General features: G+C 44.3%; 1 protein-coding gene across 1 annotated transcript; it reads right to left on the bottom strand.

Annotated features, from left to right (window-relative positions):
- Positions 1-820: 820 nt before the first annotated feature.
- On the bottom strand, positions 821-13,786 carry DCT (dopachrome tautomerase). The gene is made up of 8 exons (XM_075139663.1): positions 13,486-13,786; positions 9,159-9,458; positions 8,255-8,355; positions 7,010-7,176; positions 5,197-5,376; positions 4,956-5,091; positions 3,327-3,528; positions 821-1,098 (listed from the first exon to the last, which is right to left on the bottom strand). The coding sequence occupies exons 1-8, from the start codon at positions 13,784-13,786 to the stop codon at positions 917-919; spliced, it is 1,569 nt and encodes a 522-aa protein (XP_074995764.1). The 3' UTR covers positions 821-916.
- Positions 13,787-18,816: the final 5,030 nt, after the last annotated feature.

The following is an 18,816-nucleotide window of genomic DNA, read 5'->3' as shown; positions in this document are numbered from 1 at the left end:
CCAAATCTATGTCTAATAAAGAAGTAAATATGGACTGTATAAAGGAATGTTTAAGACGGTGTCTAGGGAGTGCCACATCCAAACCTGATCCCCCACTTGCATACCTTGGGTAATGCGAGCTATCTCAGTCTTGTTACCTTGTGTCCTGGGTCCCAGACTTTGGAAATGTAAGTGAAATTCATGAAACAGTGCAGCAGAGCCAAAATAGAGAAGGACGAGCACCATTTTCAACTTCTGTCACAGGTCCTTAACACAGAGGTAAAACACAAGTGTATACCCAGCTGTCAGGGAACTCCTGCTCTTACATTTTAGGAGAATTTGAGTTTGGAGGTTTATCTACTGCTAACATCAGCTTGATTGGAAATAACATATGGAATTGATCATGCTTCTGAAATAAACTGTAACCAGGGGGTTCCTATAGTATTTTGTCAAACAATAACATTTTGCAACATTTTGAACCTTAAAAAAGACTATGTTATTCAGAATATTTATTGATAACTGTAAAATAATATGTTATTCAAATATATACGTAGAGTTAATAACTTTCAGCACATCTCTAAGCTGCTAAATGAAATCAAAAACACATTGAGGTGAAAAATTATCTTGGTTATTCAAGCTGGTTTTCTTCTATTTGGATTCTCAGCTGTCTTGATCTAAATCTATAGAGGATGACTTACAACAAGTGTCACACACTCCAGATAACATTTGGTGATGAGAAAAGTCTGGCCTGTCTTGGGCCTTGCACATACGTACCCAGAGATTTCATATATTACAATTCACATGATAACGGGAAAACCTGAATGAGAACAATGTAGTCGGCTGCTGAAGGAGTGTGTGATAAACTCTCAGCTAAGATCTCAAGAAGGCAATCAAGGTCACTTCCTACAAGAATAAGCAAAGAAACAAAGCGAGGGCACTAGGCCTCTTCCATGTACTTTTTGGGGCTGAAGCTCACATTCATCAGTGGCTCAAAACCTCTTCTCTGCCTTCGGTGCTGGAAAAGTACAAGCAGCAGAACGAGCACGGCCAGAGCGATAAGTGCTCCTCCAATTGTGGATCCAACCATGACAGCCCACACTTGGGTTTCTTCAAGTGAATCTGGAAATACGAAACGTCTGAAGTGAGGACAGTCCATAATTTCATTTCTCAAATCACAGGGAAGAAAGAAAATATCCCACAGCCTGGTATTTATGATTACTTCTGTGGTTTAGAGACCCACTGGCCACAGGGGAAGCTGGTAATGCACCGTGTAACCAACACACATACCAGAGCCAGAGATGTTTCCTGCCAGAGAATTCTACAGCTGAATTTGAACTTTAACCTTTCATACAAATTAAAGTGCTGAGAACGGGAAAGATTAACAGTGACAAGACAAAAAGATCATTCTCTTACCTAATTTGGCCAAAATTATGAATGATTTAAGCAATTCTTTCTATAATGACATTTCAGCGTAGCTGTTTCCAAGCTATTTTGTCAACAGAAAACCCTCAATTTTTCCTATAGACCACAAAGCAGCCTATTGTCAACTTAACTGAAACACTACTTAGTGTGGTTCTTCCGACCAGCTCCGGATCGCATCCTCTGATTTTGAACCACTTCTGGGGAACCACTTCTGTCTTCTAAGATAATGTTGCCAATTCGTATAATAACCCTGCTCCACTTGGCTGAATAACTTTATTTTGTGAATTCATTTATGCTTTCAGAAGCAAAAATTGCCTGCAGTCCTGTTCTGAAAAGTGCTACATATACCAAGATGGCAATAACTACATTTGCCTAAATATTCAGAAAAAAACTCTCAAAAGGGCTTAAGATATTTAGAAGGTACTTAGATTTATGGGCTTAAATCCAGATGGCTTAAGGAGATGTCACACTGACTATAAAAGCGACTAGAAGTTGTGTGCCCCAGTCTGCAGTCTCTGTCAACAAAAGAGTTGAGGGCAATCATGCCCAAGTTCAGTAAGCTCCCAAAATGAATTTTTTACCACTTTACCATCTCTCACGTAAGAGCCAGCAATGTATTACATATGTTGATTTCTAATGTCGTTACATGAAGTAGAACTAGCAAGTTATATATTTAGATAAAAGAGAAGGGTTTGGATGTGAAAACTTTATTGCCTGAACACTGACCATGCAGACAGAGATAGATAGGCTGCTTCACAGCGTGCTAACAATTTATTTAGGTGGGAGTTGAGAAGCAGCAGAATCACAAGCTGCCTTTTTTCCTCTCTGGGTACCTCATGCCCAAGGGGCAGCAGCATTTCCAAAGCTGGGGGTGGGGGGGCAGTGGTCCAGAAGGAGGAAAACTTAAACTCTGTAAAAGGGGAAGTTGAAATTTTCAGGGGAAATTCTGGGGACACTCCTAAGAAAAGCACTGCAGAAGCAGGTAGCATGCCTCCACAAGCCAGGGTTCCCCTGCATGAATGCAGCCTGAGGACATGGGTTTCAATCTTTTGCAGTCTATAGAGCTTTAAACAGTCTCCACAGATTAAAACCACAGATATGTGGTAAGCATTTATAAGAAATTTCTGGCCACATAGGTTAGATAAGCACCTCGTGCCTCTCAAAGGAATACTGAGATGGAGAAAGAAACTGCTCAGATTTAATCTTTGGTGAAGCATCTGAAGCATGGTTTTCGTGCATTTCTTACTCTTGTGCCTTTTACAAATATTTGTAACTTGTATTGCAAATTTTGGATTTTGTGCATAAATACTTTGCTTTCTTGTTTTTTTGTTTTTATCTGATTTGTGTCAAAGGTGATTTCAAATGAACAGACAAACCCTAAGGCACATCACACCTATGGACATGGAAAATCTTTAAAATTGGGGTTTTATAACACAAAACACCCAGGTACATCTCTCCAGGGTATCCAAAGATTAATGGAGCTCATCCCTAATGAGATTCACGGCACAGTATTATTCAGGGCCCTGTGCAGAACAAGTATTTTCTAGTGACCGGTTAGCCAGAGGAGCTTCCTGGCAGAGTGACTGACCTCTGACAGGTTAAAGGATCCTGTAACAGGCATAAACAGTGCTGGGAGCAGCAAAATCAAAGACTCCCCAGCCCCAAAGGAGCACCGTCATCAATGCCGGAGCAGTTCAAGTTGATCCATTTTGCAGCAGAGCGAACAAAGTATGTGCACACTTGTAGTTACCACGGCTTACCTGGTGAGTTGTAACTACCTGTGCCACAATATGTGATTGCTAGTGAGCAGGTGAATAGACCCAAGTTTTGTGAAAAGTGCCTTATTTTCTAAATGCCTGTGTCGTTGAAAACGTGAACTGTCTCATCTTTTCGCCTGGAACAGCCTCCACACCTCTGAGACGTACCTGGCAGGTCAATGGCATAGGTGTAGCCGAGCTGCTCCGCAGTTTGGAAGAGCTCGTTGTTGGTCACAGGAGGGAAAAAAGGGACCATGTTATACAGTCTGTTGTGACCGATGGGGGCCAGCTCCTCAGGCCAGGCGTTGTCAGGGGGGCTAAACCGCTTCATCCACTCGTCAAAGATGGCATCAGTAAAGGAGTGAAGAACCTGCAAATCCAGGCATGGACACCCACACTTATTAAGCTTTTTCAGAACTCAACAGCATTTAAAACACTCCCGCCTAAGGTGGCAGCAGCTTTTGAAAGAGAGAGGAGAGGGTAATCTAATTTAGGTGGGATTTACAGAATGGGAAACTAGGAAAGCTCATGTGAATGGAGTAAATTGATCTCCTGCACAGGATATTTTGCTGTATATGTCCTTGTTGCTGCTTGTTCATAATAAGCTCTTTCTCTAGACGGTTTAATATCAGCTGGCATTGAATGGGCAGGTCTGTCCTCTCGGGTGAGGGCCCGCTGAGCTCATTCAGGTGAATGTACCTCTCAAACACATTTTAATCTCTCTCGTCTCTGAACAGGTATGGAAAATTGCAGGAAATTTGATTTCTTCATGCTCATTTTAGAGCGTGCCACCAGCTCCACAGCTCCAGGTACCCATGAATTTGATCAGATCTTGCCCAGTGAGTTTATAGGTATATAAAGCACTAATACAGGAAAGGTGTTTCCAAGTTGAGTCCAGACAACTATTACAAATGTCTGGGGTGGTTCAAATTAATTTCTGATGTACTCATGTTTTCTAATTATCACCCTAGAAAAATTTAGAAAATATCTTACAGAAAATAATCTTGCATATAAAATTACGGCATAATGAAATGAAGATTTCATTGTGTAAGAACAGAATTAATGTAGGAATTCAAGTATTATTAAGGAAATAAGCTGGAGAACCACTACATAAGTATTTGGGCTAATTTCTCCAACAGAAGATTGCAATTTTAAAATAAAGGTAAGAAAGAAATTAATTGTATTGGGATTTCTCTATATAATCACTGTGGTTTAATCTAACAAAGAGGAAAAGAAATTGGCATGAATTTATTAGGAGAGAAAGATGTGTCAGCAAAGTTAACTGTTTCATTTGCACATTGCTGTTTGTGCTGTTCATTGCAGTGCAGCACTGTACCAATGCACCAGTGAAATCACATTATTTCTATTCCCCAAGAGACTCTGAAATTAGATGTGTTTCCTTTTAGCCTGTGAAGTTTTAAAGAAACAAACTACTCAGTCTACTGCTCTAAAATAACTAACCCCACTTTCAGTTTTTCTCGTTGCTGTAAAATTGTCTGGTATAAGCCATTAAATTTAGATACCACCTAATCAGAGGATTCAGGGCAACGTGACTTGGAATAGCAGGTCTTCTCCCTAAAAACTTATTTTGTATATCACAAATCACCCTGAGATTTCTTCCCTCTTTATTTGACCATTATGCAGGCGTGGCAGTGTTCAAGAAAAAAGATTTCTCCTCTTCTATTTAAAGGACTTATTTTTAGGGAATTCACTTTATTTCTGTTCTGCAAATCTCTGGCGAGACAGCTGCCTTTGAGCCACCGCCACTGCCACTCAGGCTCGGGGAAAAAGACATACCACAAAGATGGGATCGTTGGCAGCTGCGTGAGAGAGAACGCTGGTCCCATTCAGGAAAGAGTGAGCCAAATTATGAAGGCTCAGCATGGGCGAGTTAAGGACTCCACCTGGTTTATCGAAGCCCTCCAGCGCATTCCTGCGGATGGGTAAAAGCAGCACCAAGTAACCATATTTTGCTCACAAACGCGCACGTGAAGAAAACCCGTGACCCAGCCAGCTCTGGAGGAGCTGAAGGACAAACCTGAAACTGAAACTGGAATTGCGGAAAAAGGGGGGGCTGTCAAACTCCTGCAGGGAAAGGCACCTCCTGACGTCCTCCGCGGTGGGCAGCTGCTCGCTGGAGCCCCCGGGCGGCCTCCGCCGCAGCGGCCCTTCATCGCTCCCGTTGCACAGCGTGACCAGGCGGTTGTAGTCGTCCAAGCTGAGCGTGAAACAGCAAGAGGCACAAGTTAGAAGAAGGTGATGACGCCTGGCTTGTCGGCTTTTTCTCCCGCGGTATAAAAGAGGCCTCGGCTGTACATGTGGGAGAGCAGGGGTTAGGGACTGACACCCACTGGGGCATCTCGGTCCACCTGCCGTGGCCTGGGAGCTGAATTTATTGCAGGACTGTCACCATGCCATGACTTTCCGTGGCTCTGCGGCCTCTGTGGACCGTCAGTCATTTGGACCAGGACTCGCCGGGCTCGTCCTCCACAGAGAGAGGATGCTTTAGAAAAGGCAAGCACAACTCCCCTCACACCTACTCCCCTCCCGAGGGCTTTGAAAGAACAGTTTTTGCCAAACAATCTAAAAGAGTCTCTTGAATTTTGAATTGAAAAACTTTCAGTCCTGAGTAAGGACTACTTCTTTAACTCTTAACAAAGAGGAAAAAAAACAGGAAAGTCCCACTGAGGGGCGGGCTAAGAAAATGCAAGAAATGACAGTAAACAGGATTTCACTTTCCATCCCTCATCCTCTTTAGAAGAAAAGCAACTGTAATGCATTGCCTCCTCTTTTTTAGGGCCTGGAGGACATCCTGATGTTGCAGGCATTGCCCACTAGCTAATGGGGAGCAAGTCCTTTATATCAGGGAGAGAAAGAGGGAAGGAGGAGGAGAAAAAGAGTGTAACGCTTGTGAAAAAATTCTGTGCTATTCAGTATAAAATGAAACAGCATTTTCAGAAACTCCTGAAGTAAACAAAAGCCCTTCTCTGTTTGACCTTGGCAAGGCAAAAGTTTAGTCGCTTCAGCTTTCAAGAAAAAACAAAACCCTATTTATCTTAGAGAAAAAGTAGGGGCAAGATTTAAAGCCAACTGGTGCCTAAAGCTAGAATTTCAAGTAGTTCTTTAGGTACCCAGAGAAAGAGACTCTTTTGAAAAGCCCTGAGCTCTCGGTACCTCTGTCTGACTGACTGCACGCTACCCTGGAGCTGACAGAAGAAGGTTTTATGAGTATTGTAACCAGCAGTGTCTTACGTCGTAGCACCCCAATCCTGCACGCCACAGCCCTGCCCTCACCCGAATCAGTATATGCCTACAGACAGCTGGCAGCAAGCACGGGGCTGTCTCTGTATTGTTTTCCATGTGAAATCTCAGCTGCTTTGAAGTCAATCCCCAAACTGCACTAAATATATCAGGGTTAAGATCTCACCCATACAAGGGAACAGATTTTTCAGCCTATCTCTGGCTTCCTATATGCCAAAACAGCTTTCTGTTTCTGCTGCCAAAATCAGTCAGGTATTTGTTACAGGGAAGCGATACACGGGCATTTCTTCCTTAAAAAGATACTTGCCAATGTGCAAACTCTTCAGACTTTCAGCAGCCTCAAATTGGTTGAATTGACTAAAATCCTGTACCAAAAGAATCATCTTTAAAATATATACTTCTGTAATACTAGGGGGGGAAGTTTACACAGCACCATCTACATACAAACCAACTGTGATTCCCAGTTTTAAAAAGGATGTCTTGGCTCTTTTCTTGCCGCTCGCTCACATTGAGAGAGCAGCCCGCACCGCCAATACTGAATGAAAGCAAGGTTTGGTCAGTATGCAAGCTTGCCCTAGATATTCTCGAACCTGTTACAAACTATTTGCCACCGGGAGAACCTGGAGCTCAGGCTGATCAGCCCCGGGTCATCCGGCCGCGATGCTCCAAAGAGCTGGTCCGTGCAGACGTCGCACTCGTTTCTACCTGTGGCGAAGTTCCAGTAGGGCAGCGCGAAGGAGTCGTTGCCCATCAGTTGCTGCAACGGACAGAGACACGTTAGCAGGGAATCACCTTCAAAGGAAAGACAAAGAAAGGGACTCCTGCAAGTTATTTCACTGGGTATTCACAGGATATTTCACTGGATATTCTGCTTTTCGTTCCACATTTCAACTACATGCACTTCACAGTGCTGCTCCAACTCCTTTGAAAAGATTGGGCCGTTAAGTCAGTTCTAGCAAAGACATTGTCACTAGTTATTCTACTGCACTTGGCCTGCACTTCTTCCGGCCATGTTAGGCTTTCTACCAACTCGGAGACCAGGCAGGAGAGCAGGAGCAGAGATGAATTGAGCCTTAAGGAACTAAGAGGCGTTCTGAGTGACGTAAGTGGGTAATGGGTAAAATTGTGCATGTGGTTTGCTTTCGCTCCAGAAAGGCTAGCCCTGGGGAAGAATCTGAACTTGTATTAATAGAGGAATACAGGGCATTTGCTTGTGCTTGCTTGTTAGATACGATTTCACGCAAGTAAGATCCTGCAGCTATTTTGATACCAACCATTTTTGTTAGAGATCTGCAAGGCTGAAATACAGTAACATTGCCAATGTAGAAGTAATGCAAATGGAAATGAGTCAATGCTTTGGCAACTGACTGTCGGGCATGTTAAAATATTTCTTTAAAAGATGTATTGCTAAATATATGCGTGTATTAAAGGTATAGCATGGCACATTTAAAGGGGGTAATATTTAGAGTTGCTTTCTTAGGAGGGTATCTTCAACATCAGCAGACAATATCTGTTACCAAGTTTTACGTGTAGGTGTTGCTTTGATTTCATTAATAAATACTGTTGATTCACATCTTCTGTCCACTGTTGTGGAGATGAAGAAAAAAATCTCCATTATAACCTTCACATCATTGTTCACAGTGAGAAACTGTTCAGTCCTCAGTATCTTGAAAACACTAATTTCACTTTAAACAAAAAAGGATCAACGAGCAAACACTCCTGAGAGTTTGGGTAAGAATCTACCCTAGGAAATAGCTTACCCTTGGCTGGCTCGACAAAGTCACATAGCAAAAGAGAGAAGCTGCATGAGGAAAGGGAAAGGCTGTTCAGCTAACCTGCAGGTCCCTCTCCAGCAACAGCAAATGGTACCTATGCCAAGTAACAAAGGCAGGTCCTTGATGGGAGAAATCGATACCTGTGAAGGGGCGGCCAGGTCCTACAAAGGGAAGATAAAATAACCACTTAGGCAACAAATGAGGCTCGAGAGAAAGAGAGCACCTTCTTCTATTGCCTGGAGTGGAGTTAAACAAAAACCTCCAGCTCTGCACCTTTGGAAAGAGCGCGCACATCAGAAGCTACAACACTTACATGGGACAAGTAAAACAAACTCCTCTGTGGATGTTCGCTTCAGTGCTTCTCAAAACTTCACATTCCCCCAAAAGTTGGATATTGTGAAGACTTCTTATGACTTTAGTGGATTCTGGTTTTAAGAAGCAGTCTTATTGTCTAAAATCTTAGCTCCTTGCTAATATGTACCATATTATCTCATTCACTTGCTCAGTGGCAGGACTTACACTGTGTATCTATCAAGAGAACCTCAGCATTTTCCATAACCTGCCAACAGTAATTCAACATGTCCTTTGCCAATTTTGTCCTGTGGATTAGGAACATCTTTTTGAAGTGAATCACTGCCTGACCACGCCTTGGTTCACCCAACAGTGGAGCCTGTGAACTGCCTCCCTGTCAGATGGAAGATGCACCAGGAGTGCAGCTGGTGTGCTCCAGCTGCCACGGGGCATTCGGTCGCGGGAACCAGACTGCAGCAGGTCTGAAGCAGACCTCCCTCAACTGCGGGTGGCCACAGCACCAGCTGTTTCAATCCACAGATCTGCTCCTGTTGGGACTCACTGCTCGCTAAACTACCGCAGCTGTATTAAAGCATACTTACCTTTGTTCAGCAATGGTACTTTTCACCCTCTCCTTTACCTGCAGAGCCCCTTGGATAAGAAAAGCACTAACCTAATAGCGTGTCTCTGACTGAGTAGTAATGAAGCCAAACAAAGTAGTTATAAATACTACAGTTGGCAATTTGCGGTTCCTCTCCGGTGGGACCAAGCAGACTTATCCAGTGCTGAGTTGCAATTACATAGTCTGGGTGAATGGTTGTCTTTGCACGGTCTAGAGCATCGAAGAACTGCTCTCTCTCCTCCTCCGTCAGGGAGAGGACATCCTTCCTGACAACTGGTGGCTTCCTCACGTTGCAGTCGGGGCCGGTCCAGCCAAACTTGCAGTCACCACAGTTATAGCCGGCAAAGTTTCCTGAATCGAGGGGGAAAGAGCAATCATGACATTATGAAGCAGAGAAAACTAACAGTGAAATGCAGAAGAATTAAGAATTAGCACTCTTTTTCCCCAGAGACACCGGTTCCTGGAAGGGACAGCAGCTGAGCAGACTGGCAACTTTGCCAATTGCCTAACCAGAAGGATGGCTCGTTTCCCAGAGCCGCGGCAGGGCCAAGAATCACACTCAGCCGGTTGGGGAGGTGAAGCGCGGGGTAAGGGGCTTGACGCCTCAGGGTGCTCAGAGCCCTGCGAAGCCCTCAGGCACGTGAGGAGACTCACCGAACAGAGGGCTGAGCACTTCAGGTTAAGCACGTGATGAAGTGCTTTGCTCGATTGGCTGTCAAGTACTCCCAGACTTCCAGGATCAAACCCAAAAAAGGGTCGGCTCACATGGATCCTTAAGCACAGAAAAAAATCCCCAAACAGAACAGTTCTCTTAAGGACAAAGCTTAGGAAAAACTAACGTCTGTTAACAGTGTATCTGGGACCCAATGCAATCCAGGACAAGCACCAGGGGTGCTGCAGGTCACGCTTTAAGCATTATTAAATGATGCTGCAGTAGGAGCCTGAGAAACACAGCAGTACTGTCTTTCCCCGCTGGCATCGTTCCTAAGGCAAGTAATCAGGTCCGCTCTAGGCTATTAGCTCAGCCCAGGAAAGCAGAGCTTGCTTTAAAGCATGGCCTCTCGCCCACCGTGGCAGACTGCCAGCAGCAGAAAGGCCCCGCTGCGGCTTGCTTTGCCTTTGCCGGCGGAGACAGGGAACAACCAGCCGTTCCTGCAGCTCAACATCCACCTCCTGCCCGCACGCAGGCAGGCTGCCGGCGTAGCAGCGGTGTGGGACAGAGGGCATTGCTGCCAGGGTGAAGGGGGAGCGGAGGGGCAACCAGGGCTCCCCTGGGATCTCCACTCAGTTCTCCAAAGTCTGCACTGAGACTCCCTCCAACCTCACATACACACTCACTCCACAACAAGTGTCTTCCAAAATGCCATAAAATCTCACTGCTCCCTGCACATATCGGCGCTGCTAGACCCAGGATAGGCTTCAGGCTAACATGGAGATGGGCAAGTGGCTTATGAAGTGTTCCTGGACGGGCAGATGCCCCTAGGCTGTAGGGTTGAGTCTATGAGCAAAACAACAGTTACCACTAAAGTAAGATTTCAGATTGTCAGGGGCTACAGGGCTTATTTCCAATTCCAAAGACCCCGAAGATTACGAGGGCTGTTACCAAGAAGGCTGTGTAGCTTATGGCTAGCTCTAGGATAAGGGCTGCTGAGCTCTAAAGATTTGTGACAGACTCCTGTGAGACCTACCAAAAGGACATGAGGACTCTTAACTGTAGATTTAGAGAGCTTATGGTTACTCAGGAGGCTCCAAGATCTATAGGTTTACACACCAGCATGAACCTTAGGACCAGTGCTAAGGTTAGGCACCACAAGCGTGAAGATTTCAACTAGGTTTTGGATCATGCAGAGCCCGTTGGCGTACCATGAGGACAGTTTCTAGGCCTATGGCTTACATTTCATCCCAATGCAGATAGGAGCAGCTGGGTTCAGCTGCCATGTTCCAGCTAGGACACAAGGCACCCAAAATCAGGGGTCTGCATTGGTTAGGGGGATGAGGACTTTGCCAGAAAAAGCAAGTAGTTTATAGTTTTATGAAAGAAAGAAGATTGCATGGATATGTTATTATGATGAGGGCAGAGATTAAGATGCGGGGAAGCAACATGGAAGGTTGATTTTATCACGATATCCTGAGAGTGCCATCGGAAAAGCACGATTGCTGTTGTGAACTTGGTGTATTCCACTAACTGTACACTTGCTCATTCTTGACAACTCAGCCTCGCCGTTAGGGCCCATCACATACTCCCGCGGGTACTGGCCAGATGACAAATCATCAGGAATATCTTGCAACATTGCCTAATTAGGCCACATATATTGCACAAATTTCAATACATGGATCATGAACTTCTGGAAAGCAGCTGTTGTCCCCTCACACCCAAAGGTACAATTTAATCCTTTTTAAGAGAAGGGGGACAAAGCAGGAATTAACCACGAAAAGATCTGTCTTTTTTGAGATTGGCAGTCACGCTTCCAGTAATTGAAATGACCCATCTACTCTCAGCATTGGATAAGCATCACATTGAAATATAGCACTAACAGAACCAAATCCCACACAGTTATGAATTTCTTGGCGTTCTCCTAGAAATGCCTTTGCATCCAGCATCAAGCTGACCACAGCAGAGCAGAGCCCAGGAAAACCTCTATGAAAATCATCCTTAAGGTTGCCTGCCACCTTAATGTTTTATCACTGGTATATTTAGATAATAAAGACTGCAAGGAGAAGGGGAATACAAGTGAAATAAAAACGCAGCTAGAGGAACCAGATTTAAAGAGCCGAGGAGAGCGGACAGCTCAGCAGAAGTAAGGCTGAATGAAAGGACACTACATTCTGGTCACGTAACTAGGGACCCAGCCCTGCAAATGTCAAATAGCAGTGCTTACCTCTACTTGGACAAGCAAATTAATGTCTGCCTATGCAGACCGTGTCTGTCTACACTCCTCTTCAATTTACTCCCAGGTTAATTGATGCCCTAATTACTTAGACTGCGTAAATATTGGTGCATACCCATGTGCTTCAGTGCCCTTCTGACCCAGGGTCTGTGCTTACATGTGATACCTGACTTTAGTTTTGGAGGTAAATAAGAACCTTTAAAATGAAAAAAAGCTACATCCAATTTTTTTTTAAAGTGTCTGGAAAAGTACTTCCACACAAGCATTTGAAATCAAGTCAAAGGAAAAGATTAAAAATTGATTTATACTCTAAACTCTGTTGTTATTATTTTGAGGAGCTTCAGTAATGCCATGTATCCATTTAAGTCATCTGCCACTACCTCTCTGCTTTCAGCTGATAACAGCGTTGCAAAACTTAACCTCGTGGGCTGAAATTTTCTGCAGTGCTTCCTTCTCAGATTGATCCGGGCTTTTTTGACAGTGAGAGCCAAGGTATATTTTAGCAAAACAGTTCAACTAGTTCTAAGAATCAGGCTGAAGGAAAGGAGGCTATTCTTCCCATGTTAGAAAATTCAAACAACTTTACGTTTCCAAGAAGAAATCCCAGGCTGCATTTGAAACCTGCCTAGCAGGTGTCTCCAGTGCTTGAGATGTGCCTTTTGCCTGACTCCCGGCACCATCTCCTGCCAACCCTGTCACGCAGCCTGGGCTGAGGCTGCGGTTCCTGCTCATTTTAACCCTCCTTCAACCAGCGCTGCTGCTGAAAAAGGGTCTGTCGCCTTCTCCTGCCCTGACCTCACTTTCCTATTCCCTCCCTCCTGCCGGTACTAGAGAACTGGTCTTATTAAACCCTGACCCCTTTGGCCAGGTTAACCTTCGAGCACATCTCCTCCCCCACCCGTTTTGCCTCCAGCCTGTGAACGCAGGGGCCCACGTAAGGTCATGGTGGGAAAGAGTGGCTGGAGATGGGAAGGAAAAGGACAGGATGGCCTCTTTGGTGGTTGTACAGACCCATTTCGGATCAAAGTGAGTTGTAGACTTAGTTAATGACCCTGGGAAACACCCTGGCCAGACATCCACACGTTTTCAGTGCACAGGGGTGTACCCTGCTGCAAAGTACCACTCCAAGAGAAATACCTCTCTGATCGATGCACACTGATCCAGGTTCGCTGCACCATGATTAGCAGTGACAGAGGTTTGAACGCAGCGCTGAAATGTCCAAAACCCTGCAGAGAAAAGTGATGGGTGGCTACAGGGACGACTCTAGGGGCAAAGAGGAAAACCCAGAAGTCTGCATGAGAGAAAACACTTTTTCAACTCCGTTGCTCTAAAAAAGTGCTGACAGTATCATGAACAGGATAGTACTTTTAGGAAACTGATAATATTTGAAGCCTTCTTGACGCCTGATGCCATCAGGGATGTTTCTGGCCTTCAGAGCGAGGTTAGCAGACCCATCCATGCCCGTCCCCTCACCCCAGCACCCCTCTCACCTGTGCACCAACAGCTCTGGTTGAAGAACTTGAGGGGCCACTGTTCTCGGTCATCCACATTTCGAAGGGTGTAGAGGCCACTCCAGGGCCGAGTGTCCGCCTGCACCCCCTGACACCGTCCCCTGCCCTGCAGGGACCCGCAGACGTTGCCTGGCTCCGTCCCCAAGGCCGGGCAGCAGCGCTTCAAGCGAAGGGCATCCACCGTCATGCAGGCACGGGGGAACTGTGCCTGCGCCCGGGGGGGACAGCAGCAGCTCAGGTAGCCCAGCCCAGCCCAGAAGAGCCACCTCAGGGCGCCCATTACGGCTGGGTGCAGGCTCTGCCTCTCCGCTGGACCTGAGCGAGCGGAGCAGGGAGATCTCCACCGTGGGACAACCTGGCCTCCCCGCGGCTCCATGCTCCGGCCAACTGGGATAATCCCTCTCGCTGCTGAGGATGCTGGTGTCGGGTGTTTGTTTAATCCCAGTCTCTAATTGCCTTGAATGCAGTTCAAAAGACGGATGCTTTGGCTCTGCGGTGCCTGCCCAGCAGCCACGGCTTTGAGCGGGGTTTATATAGAGGTTGGGAGAAGCCCTCATTAGAGGGATTAGCACGGCACAAATCCTCGTGTTTTGCACATGACATCAAGGGCAGAAAAGATGCCAGCGTGAGAGCAAGTTCTGCAGGCTCTGGCAGCTTGTCAGGAGAGTGAATGCCTCGGATTTATTTCTCCAGGTCTTTCAGGAGCTTTGAGAAATTGATGGTCTCGTTTTAGCTGAGGTGGCTGGAAAAGCAGGTTTATTCTTTTAATCAAAACCCTGTAAAGAGATGATAAATAGAAGAGGAAACCCCTTCTCTTTTCAGTTCATTCACTGCAAGATAATACTATCCGCTAAAGCAGTAGCAGTAGAAAATGAACTGGAAACGCAGAGGATATAGGGGCATCGTTAACGAAAATTAATAAACCTGGTAGTAACAGTTTGTGATGGAGACTCCACCTGCTGATTGCAGAATATCTGAATAGCAACTGGAGAAAGGTTCCCTTCTTAACAGCCTTTTTTCATGCAAAATAAATTATTTATTTTTAAAGGCTGAGTGGTCCTTGTTTGTGCTCTAATCCTTTCCCCATCATTACAACCAGAGGTTGTTTTGGGGCTGGTTTGGCTGCTAGACTTTCAGAACTGTCACAGCTGAGCATTTATTGCCCACCTGGCAGGAGACAGTCTCTAAGATCAATACACACACCAGACATGCAGACAAGTGGTTTTGTTCAGGACATCGACAAAAATTACTTTTAAAAGCTGCTAGCATGCAGCAGTTCTTGCCCGCAATGCAACTCCTATGTGCTAGAGGAATAAAATTAATAAATCAAAATAAAGTAGTGATAAGTCATGAGAGGAGTCTGAAGCAATAGCTATTAGTTCAGCTCTACCATACTGAATAAAAACTGGCAACTCCCTCTGCTTCACTGAAAGCTTTCTCTACCCCCCACTCTCCACACCTCTATTGTTTAGCCATTTTTGTAAGTATGTATAATGAAAACAGCTGTGGTTGTGTCTGTACTATTCAATATTTCCACGGATGTTCAACCACACCGTTCTGGCACAAGAAGTCTATTATCTATGCAGCAAACTTATTGCCATTATGCAGCTAAGAATCATCCACACTGCAGACACTGTCATCAGCACTTTCAGGTTCTCCAATCTTTATATGAAAAATTTATTACTTGCCAGACAAACTAAAATGTGATTCTACTTCATTTTTGGAAGTACAATTAGAAAGCCAATTAGCAATACCACGTAGTCTGAAATGGGTTTCAACTCATCTCCCTTAGGATTCCATTTACCTGGAACTGGCTTTTGCCTGCTGCTCCCAACACATGCGAAAAAGACAGAAATTGAGACTAGTTGCTGGAAAAATATGTTGAAGAAGATCAGGAGTTATAAATGGAGGAACTAATTCAAAAACACTCTGAACAATGCACCTCCCTATGCTACTCAGCACCTGAACACACCTCTCTGGCGTGGAAAGATGAGTCTTGAACCTAGGCTAGACAATGTCTTGGACCAAAGTTACCAACATAACATCCAAGAGCAATAAAAGTGAACACACATTTATCAGCATCACCAAAAAAACCATAAAAAAATATGGACAGGATTCAGCTAGCCGACTAAACACCCAAACTGAGGTGTAAAATATGTGTCTATGCAAACATTATAATCAAAGCCGGCTCAGTTCAGACTCCCCTAGGAAGGTAGCTACTGCCATTTGAGAGCCTACATGAGACAGAAAGAGTAAGCACAGAGAAAGGCGAGGTACTGAGGCAGGCAAGGCAAGGTAAGGCAAGGAAAAACACTTCTAATGTAGTACATGAGGTAGCAGAAATGTGTCATTTTCGGAGAAGTTAGAGTGTGGAGAAAAGGACAGCGGATAGATAATAATATGGAGATTACTTAGTTAGCAGGGGAAAGAAAACTGAGTAGAAGAGCGGCGTGTACATGTACTTCCCTCCATCACAGCTACACAATTTTACAAAACTGGGAGCATGCTACAGCATGCAGTACTAGTATAGCTGTGCGCTAGCCTCTGGTCCTCAGTATTGCATCAACATTTTGGGAGTGCCCTCCCTGGCCGGGGGGGGAGCACCTGGATGGACAGAAACAGGACGGACAGATCCCACATCCTGGCGTCACCCTGTCGGTGCCCCTTGCAGGCTTGCCGGCATCGGCAGCCGCACGCCGCTGCATGACAGGCCGTGCGGAAGACACCGAGCCAAATTACAAAAAGACAGTTGTCTTTCAATTAGTCACTGGGAAAACAGCAGGCACTGTCCGTTTCTTAGTGCCTCACTGTTCAGGAGCTCCCGCAGCTTCCCCGCGGCTACTGCGCTTAAATAAAGGAGCCGTTGTTAGGGCCGCACAACATCGGCGCTATACCAGTTTACAAAATAGCATGCTGAATGACTTTTTATTTACTACGGGGTTTTACTCTCTCTTGAAAAATGAGTAGCGCTGCATGTTGGCACCGCTGCCCAGAACTGCTTGCCTGCAGCTATCAAAGGATTTTTCAGGCAGCGAATCTGAGCACATGAGCAGTGGCCCAAGCCCCTTGATCCAAACTGTAACCGCGCTGCCTCGTCCACACTTCCGAGCTACCAGGTCAGGCTACCACACCTCAAACTGTGTTAAATTTATTAGTTAAAATATTTAGGCTTTACGCTGAAAGTACAGGAAAACTGTATTTCAGCTACCTTGTACTCTGGATTCGTGCCCAGGTTCACCCCTAATAGCAAACTTCTCAGCCTATCGTCAAATATACCCATACGGATGCCAACGCATTTTTGGGATTAATACGTTCACATATTTTTTTCGGCAAGAGAGGGAATAAAGAAAAAAAACACTCAAAGGTACAGGCAAAGACATCACTAAACACAACTCACCCGAGTAATACAGAATTCCTGAGCAGTAAGTAGGCAGTGGGTTCACATTTTTTTTCTCAATGACAGTATTGTTTCTCAGGCTCCTTCGACTGTACTCAAGCACAGATTAGCATCAAGCCAGAAAAGTATTTAGCCTTTGGAATTTTGGAAAGAATTTTGACCAAAATACAACATTCTACATATAAATTTATGTGGAAATCAAGATATCAATAAAAAGAATAAACCACATAATAATTCATAATGGCAGGTGATAATTCTGGAGATAACAAGAAGAAAGATAATTCTACAAGCAAAACTGGAGACAAGTTAAAAATCAAGGTCAAGTGGAAAGAAAAGAGACAGGATAAGCAACACCCAAGCATCTGCTCCACAGACAAAAGAATTTTCAAATTTAAAAAAGAAAAACAACCCCACCATATGATAAGAAACAAACTCACCCAGTCGAGTGAATCCATGGTATCTCAAGCTAAGCACTCAAAAGTGATGAGCACTTCTGGAAATTTTGGCTGTTATGAATACTTTTCTTTTTCTTTTCTTTGAAGAAAATATTACACCTCTGATTCCTTGTTCTGCCAAACCACCTTTACATTAGCTTAGGGGTATTTACATTGTCATAAACCTCACCTGAGAAAGAACAGATTCTACTGCTGTCAAGCAAAATTTCAAGGCTGGACAAAAAGGACTTAGCAAGAAACCCAAATTAGAATACCTTAGTACATTTTTCATTGCTCCAAAGATCATGTAACATGCCTTTATATTACGCATGACATGAAACTGGCCATAATAAAAATGTTTTGAATGGAAATGAACCCATGCTAATCTTTATCCAAAGCTTACATCAAATCCACCTTTTTGTTCCTATTTTAAGTGACAGATAAATATTTTGGCTGCTGATTTTAAATGTTGTGAATTTATGTGCTCCAGATTTCATAGAGTAAGAAGCATGACCTAAGGCATGTTTTTCCAAAACTGTTACCAGGAATGTATTACTTGAACACTTACGAAAGCCTCTCATTGGAAAATGTGTGAAGCAAAGCTATTCATTATACCAGGTGGAAGTCAATTCAAGACGAAGATACCTTCATTATGCACCTACTATGTATGCATCTAGGAGCTACATGTCTTTAAGTTCCCATGATGGCAAAGAGATATCTTAATCATTATAGTCGATGGAGCGTAAAGAGTAGCTCACCCAGAAGAAAGAGATCTCAAAGACATAAATTTCCTAGGCGATTCAGGAAACCTAGAATACCTTAGATGGCAAGTAGAAGAGAGAGCTGTTAAGTGCCCCAGTAGAAGTAAAGACTTCAGTGTGAGATTACACATTACTAGACACCAGAGACTACACAAGTAAGCCATTTGGCTCCACAATGAGCCATTTTAGGTGACCTGACAAAAGAAAAAGCTCCTCCTAAATACTAAAAACAGCCACCAAACAGAAATCCATGGGAAGAAAGGCTTCCCTACATCTGTTGATCTTGTGTTTATCTGACTCTCTGAGTTACCCAAGTGCAACCAGTTCTACACAAAATCTCGTAAGTCATTAGATCTGGAAAAAAAACAACTCAACACTTGCAGAAACAATCTTTGTTCTCATAGGCTTATGTCTCAAAGCAGTACATCTCAGAAAAATAGTTTCTCCAATATTTCAAAATTTTCAATAAATTGCAATAAATTGCAATAAGGGATGTCCTAAAAAGAAAAGAGTACTTCCCACTCTGTTCCCTCATTTGTTCATCCACTACCCAGGTAGGTTTCTTTATGCTTGCAAGATTATCTTTCATTTCTAGTACGTGTGATGATAATTTTTCAAATATCCTTTTACTGAGGCCTTTTGATTCCTATCTTTGTGTTGGAATTTTCTTCCTTTTTACTTTGCTACTTACCTGCTCATCTCTGTTCTCTCCCGCCCT

Source organism: Calonectris borealis, chromosome 1 (genome assembly GCF_964195595.1).
Source record: "Calonectris borealis chromosome 1, bCalBor7.hap1.2, whole genome shotgun sequence".
Taxonomy (NCBI): domain Eukaryota; kingdom Metazoa; phylum Chordata; class Aves; order Procellariiformes; family Procellariidae; genus Calonectris; species Calonectris borealis.
Note: the sequence above shows the minus strand (reverse complement) of the source record. Positions and strands in the feature narration are given on the sequence as shown.

Bases quoted from the DNA above. Each gene is read 5' to 3' on its own strand.
- DCT (XM_075139663.1), bottom strand. From the start codon at position 13,786: ATGGGCGCCCTGAGGTGGCTCTTCTGGGCTGGGCTGGGCTACCTGAGC. The intron at 7,177-8,254 runs GTTAGCTGAACA...TGTCCGTTGCAG, and splicing joins TGCTGGAGAGGGACCTGCAG to CAACTGATGGGCAACGACTC. The intron at 1,099-3,326 runs GTACGTCTCAGA...TCGTATTTCCAG, and splicing joins CTATGCCATTGACCTGCCAG to ATTCACTTGAAGAAACCCAA.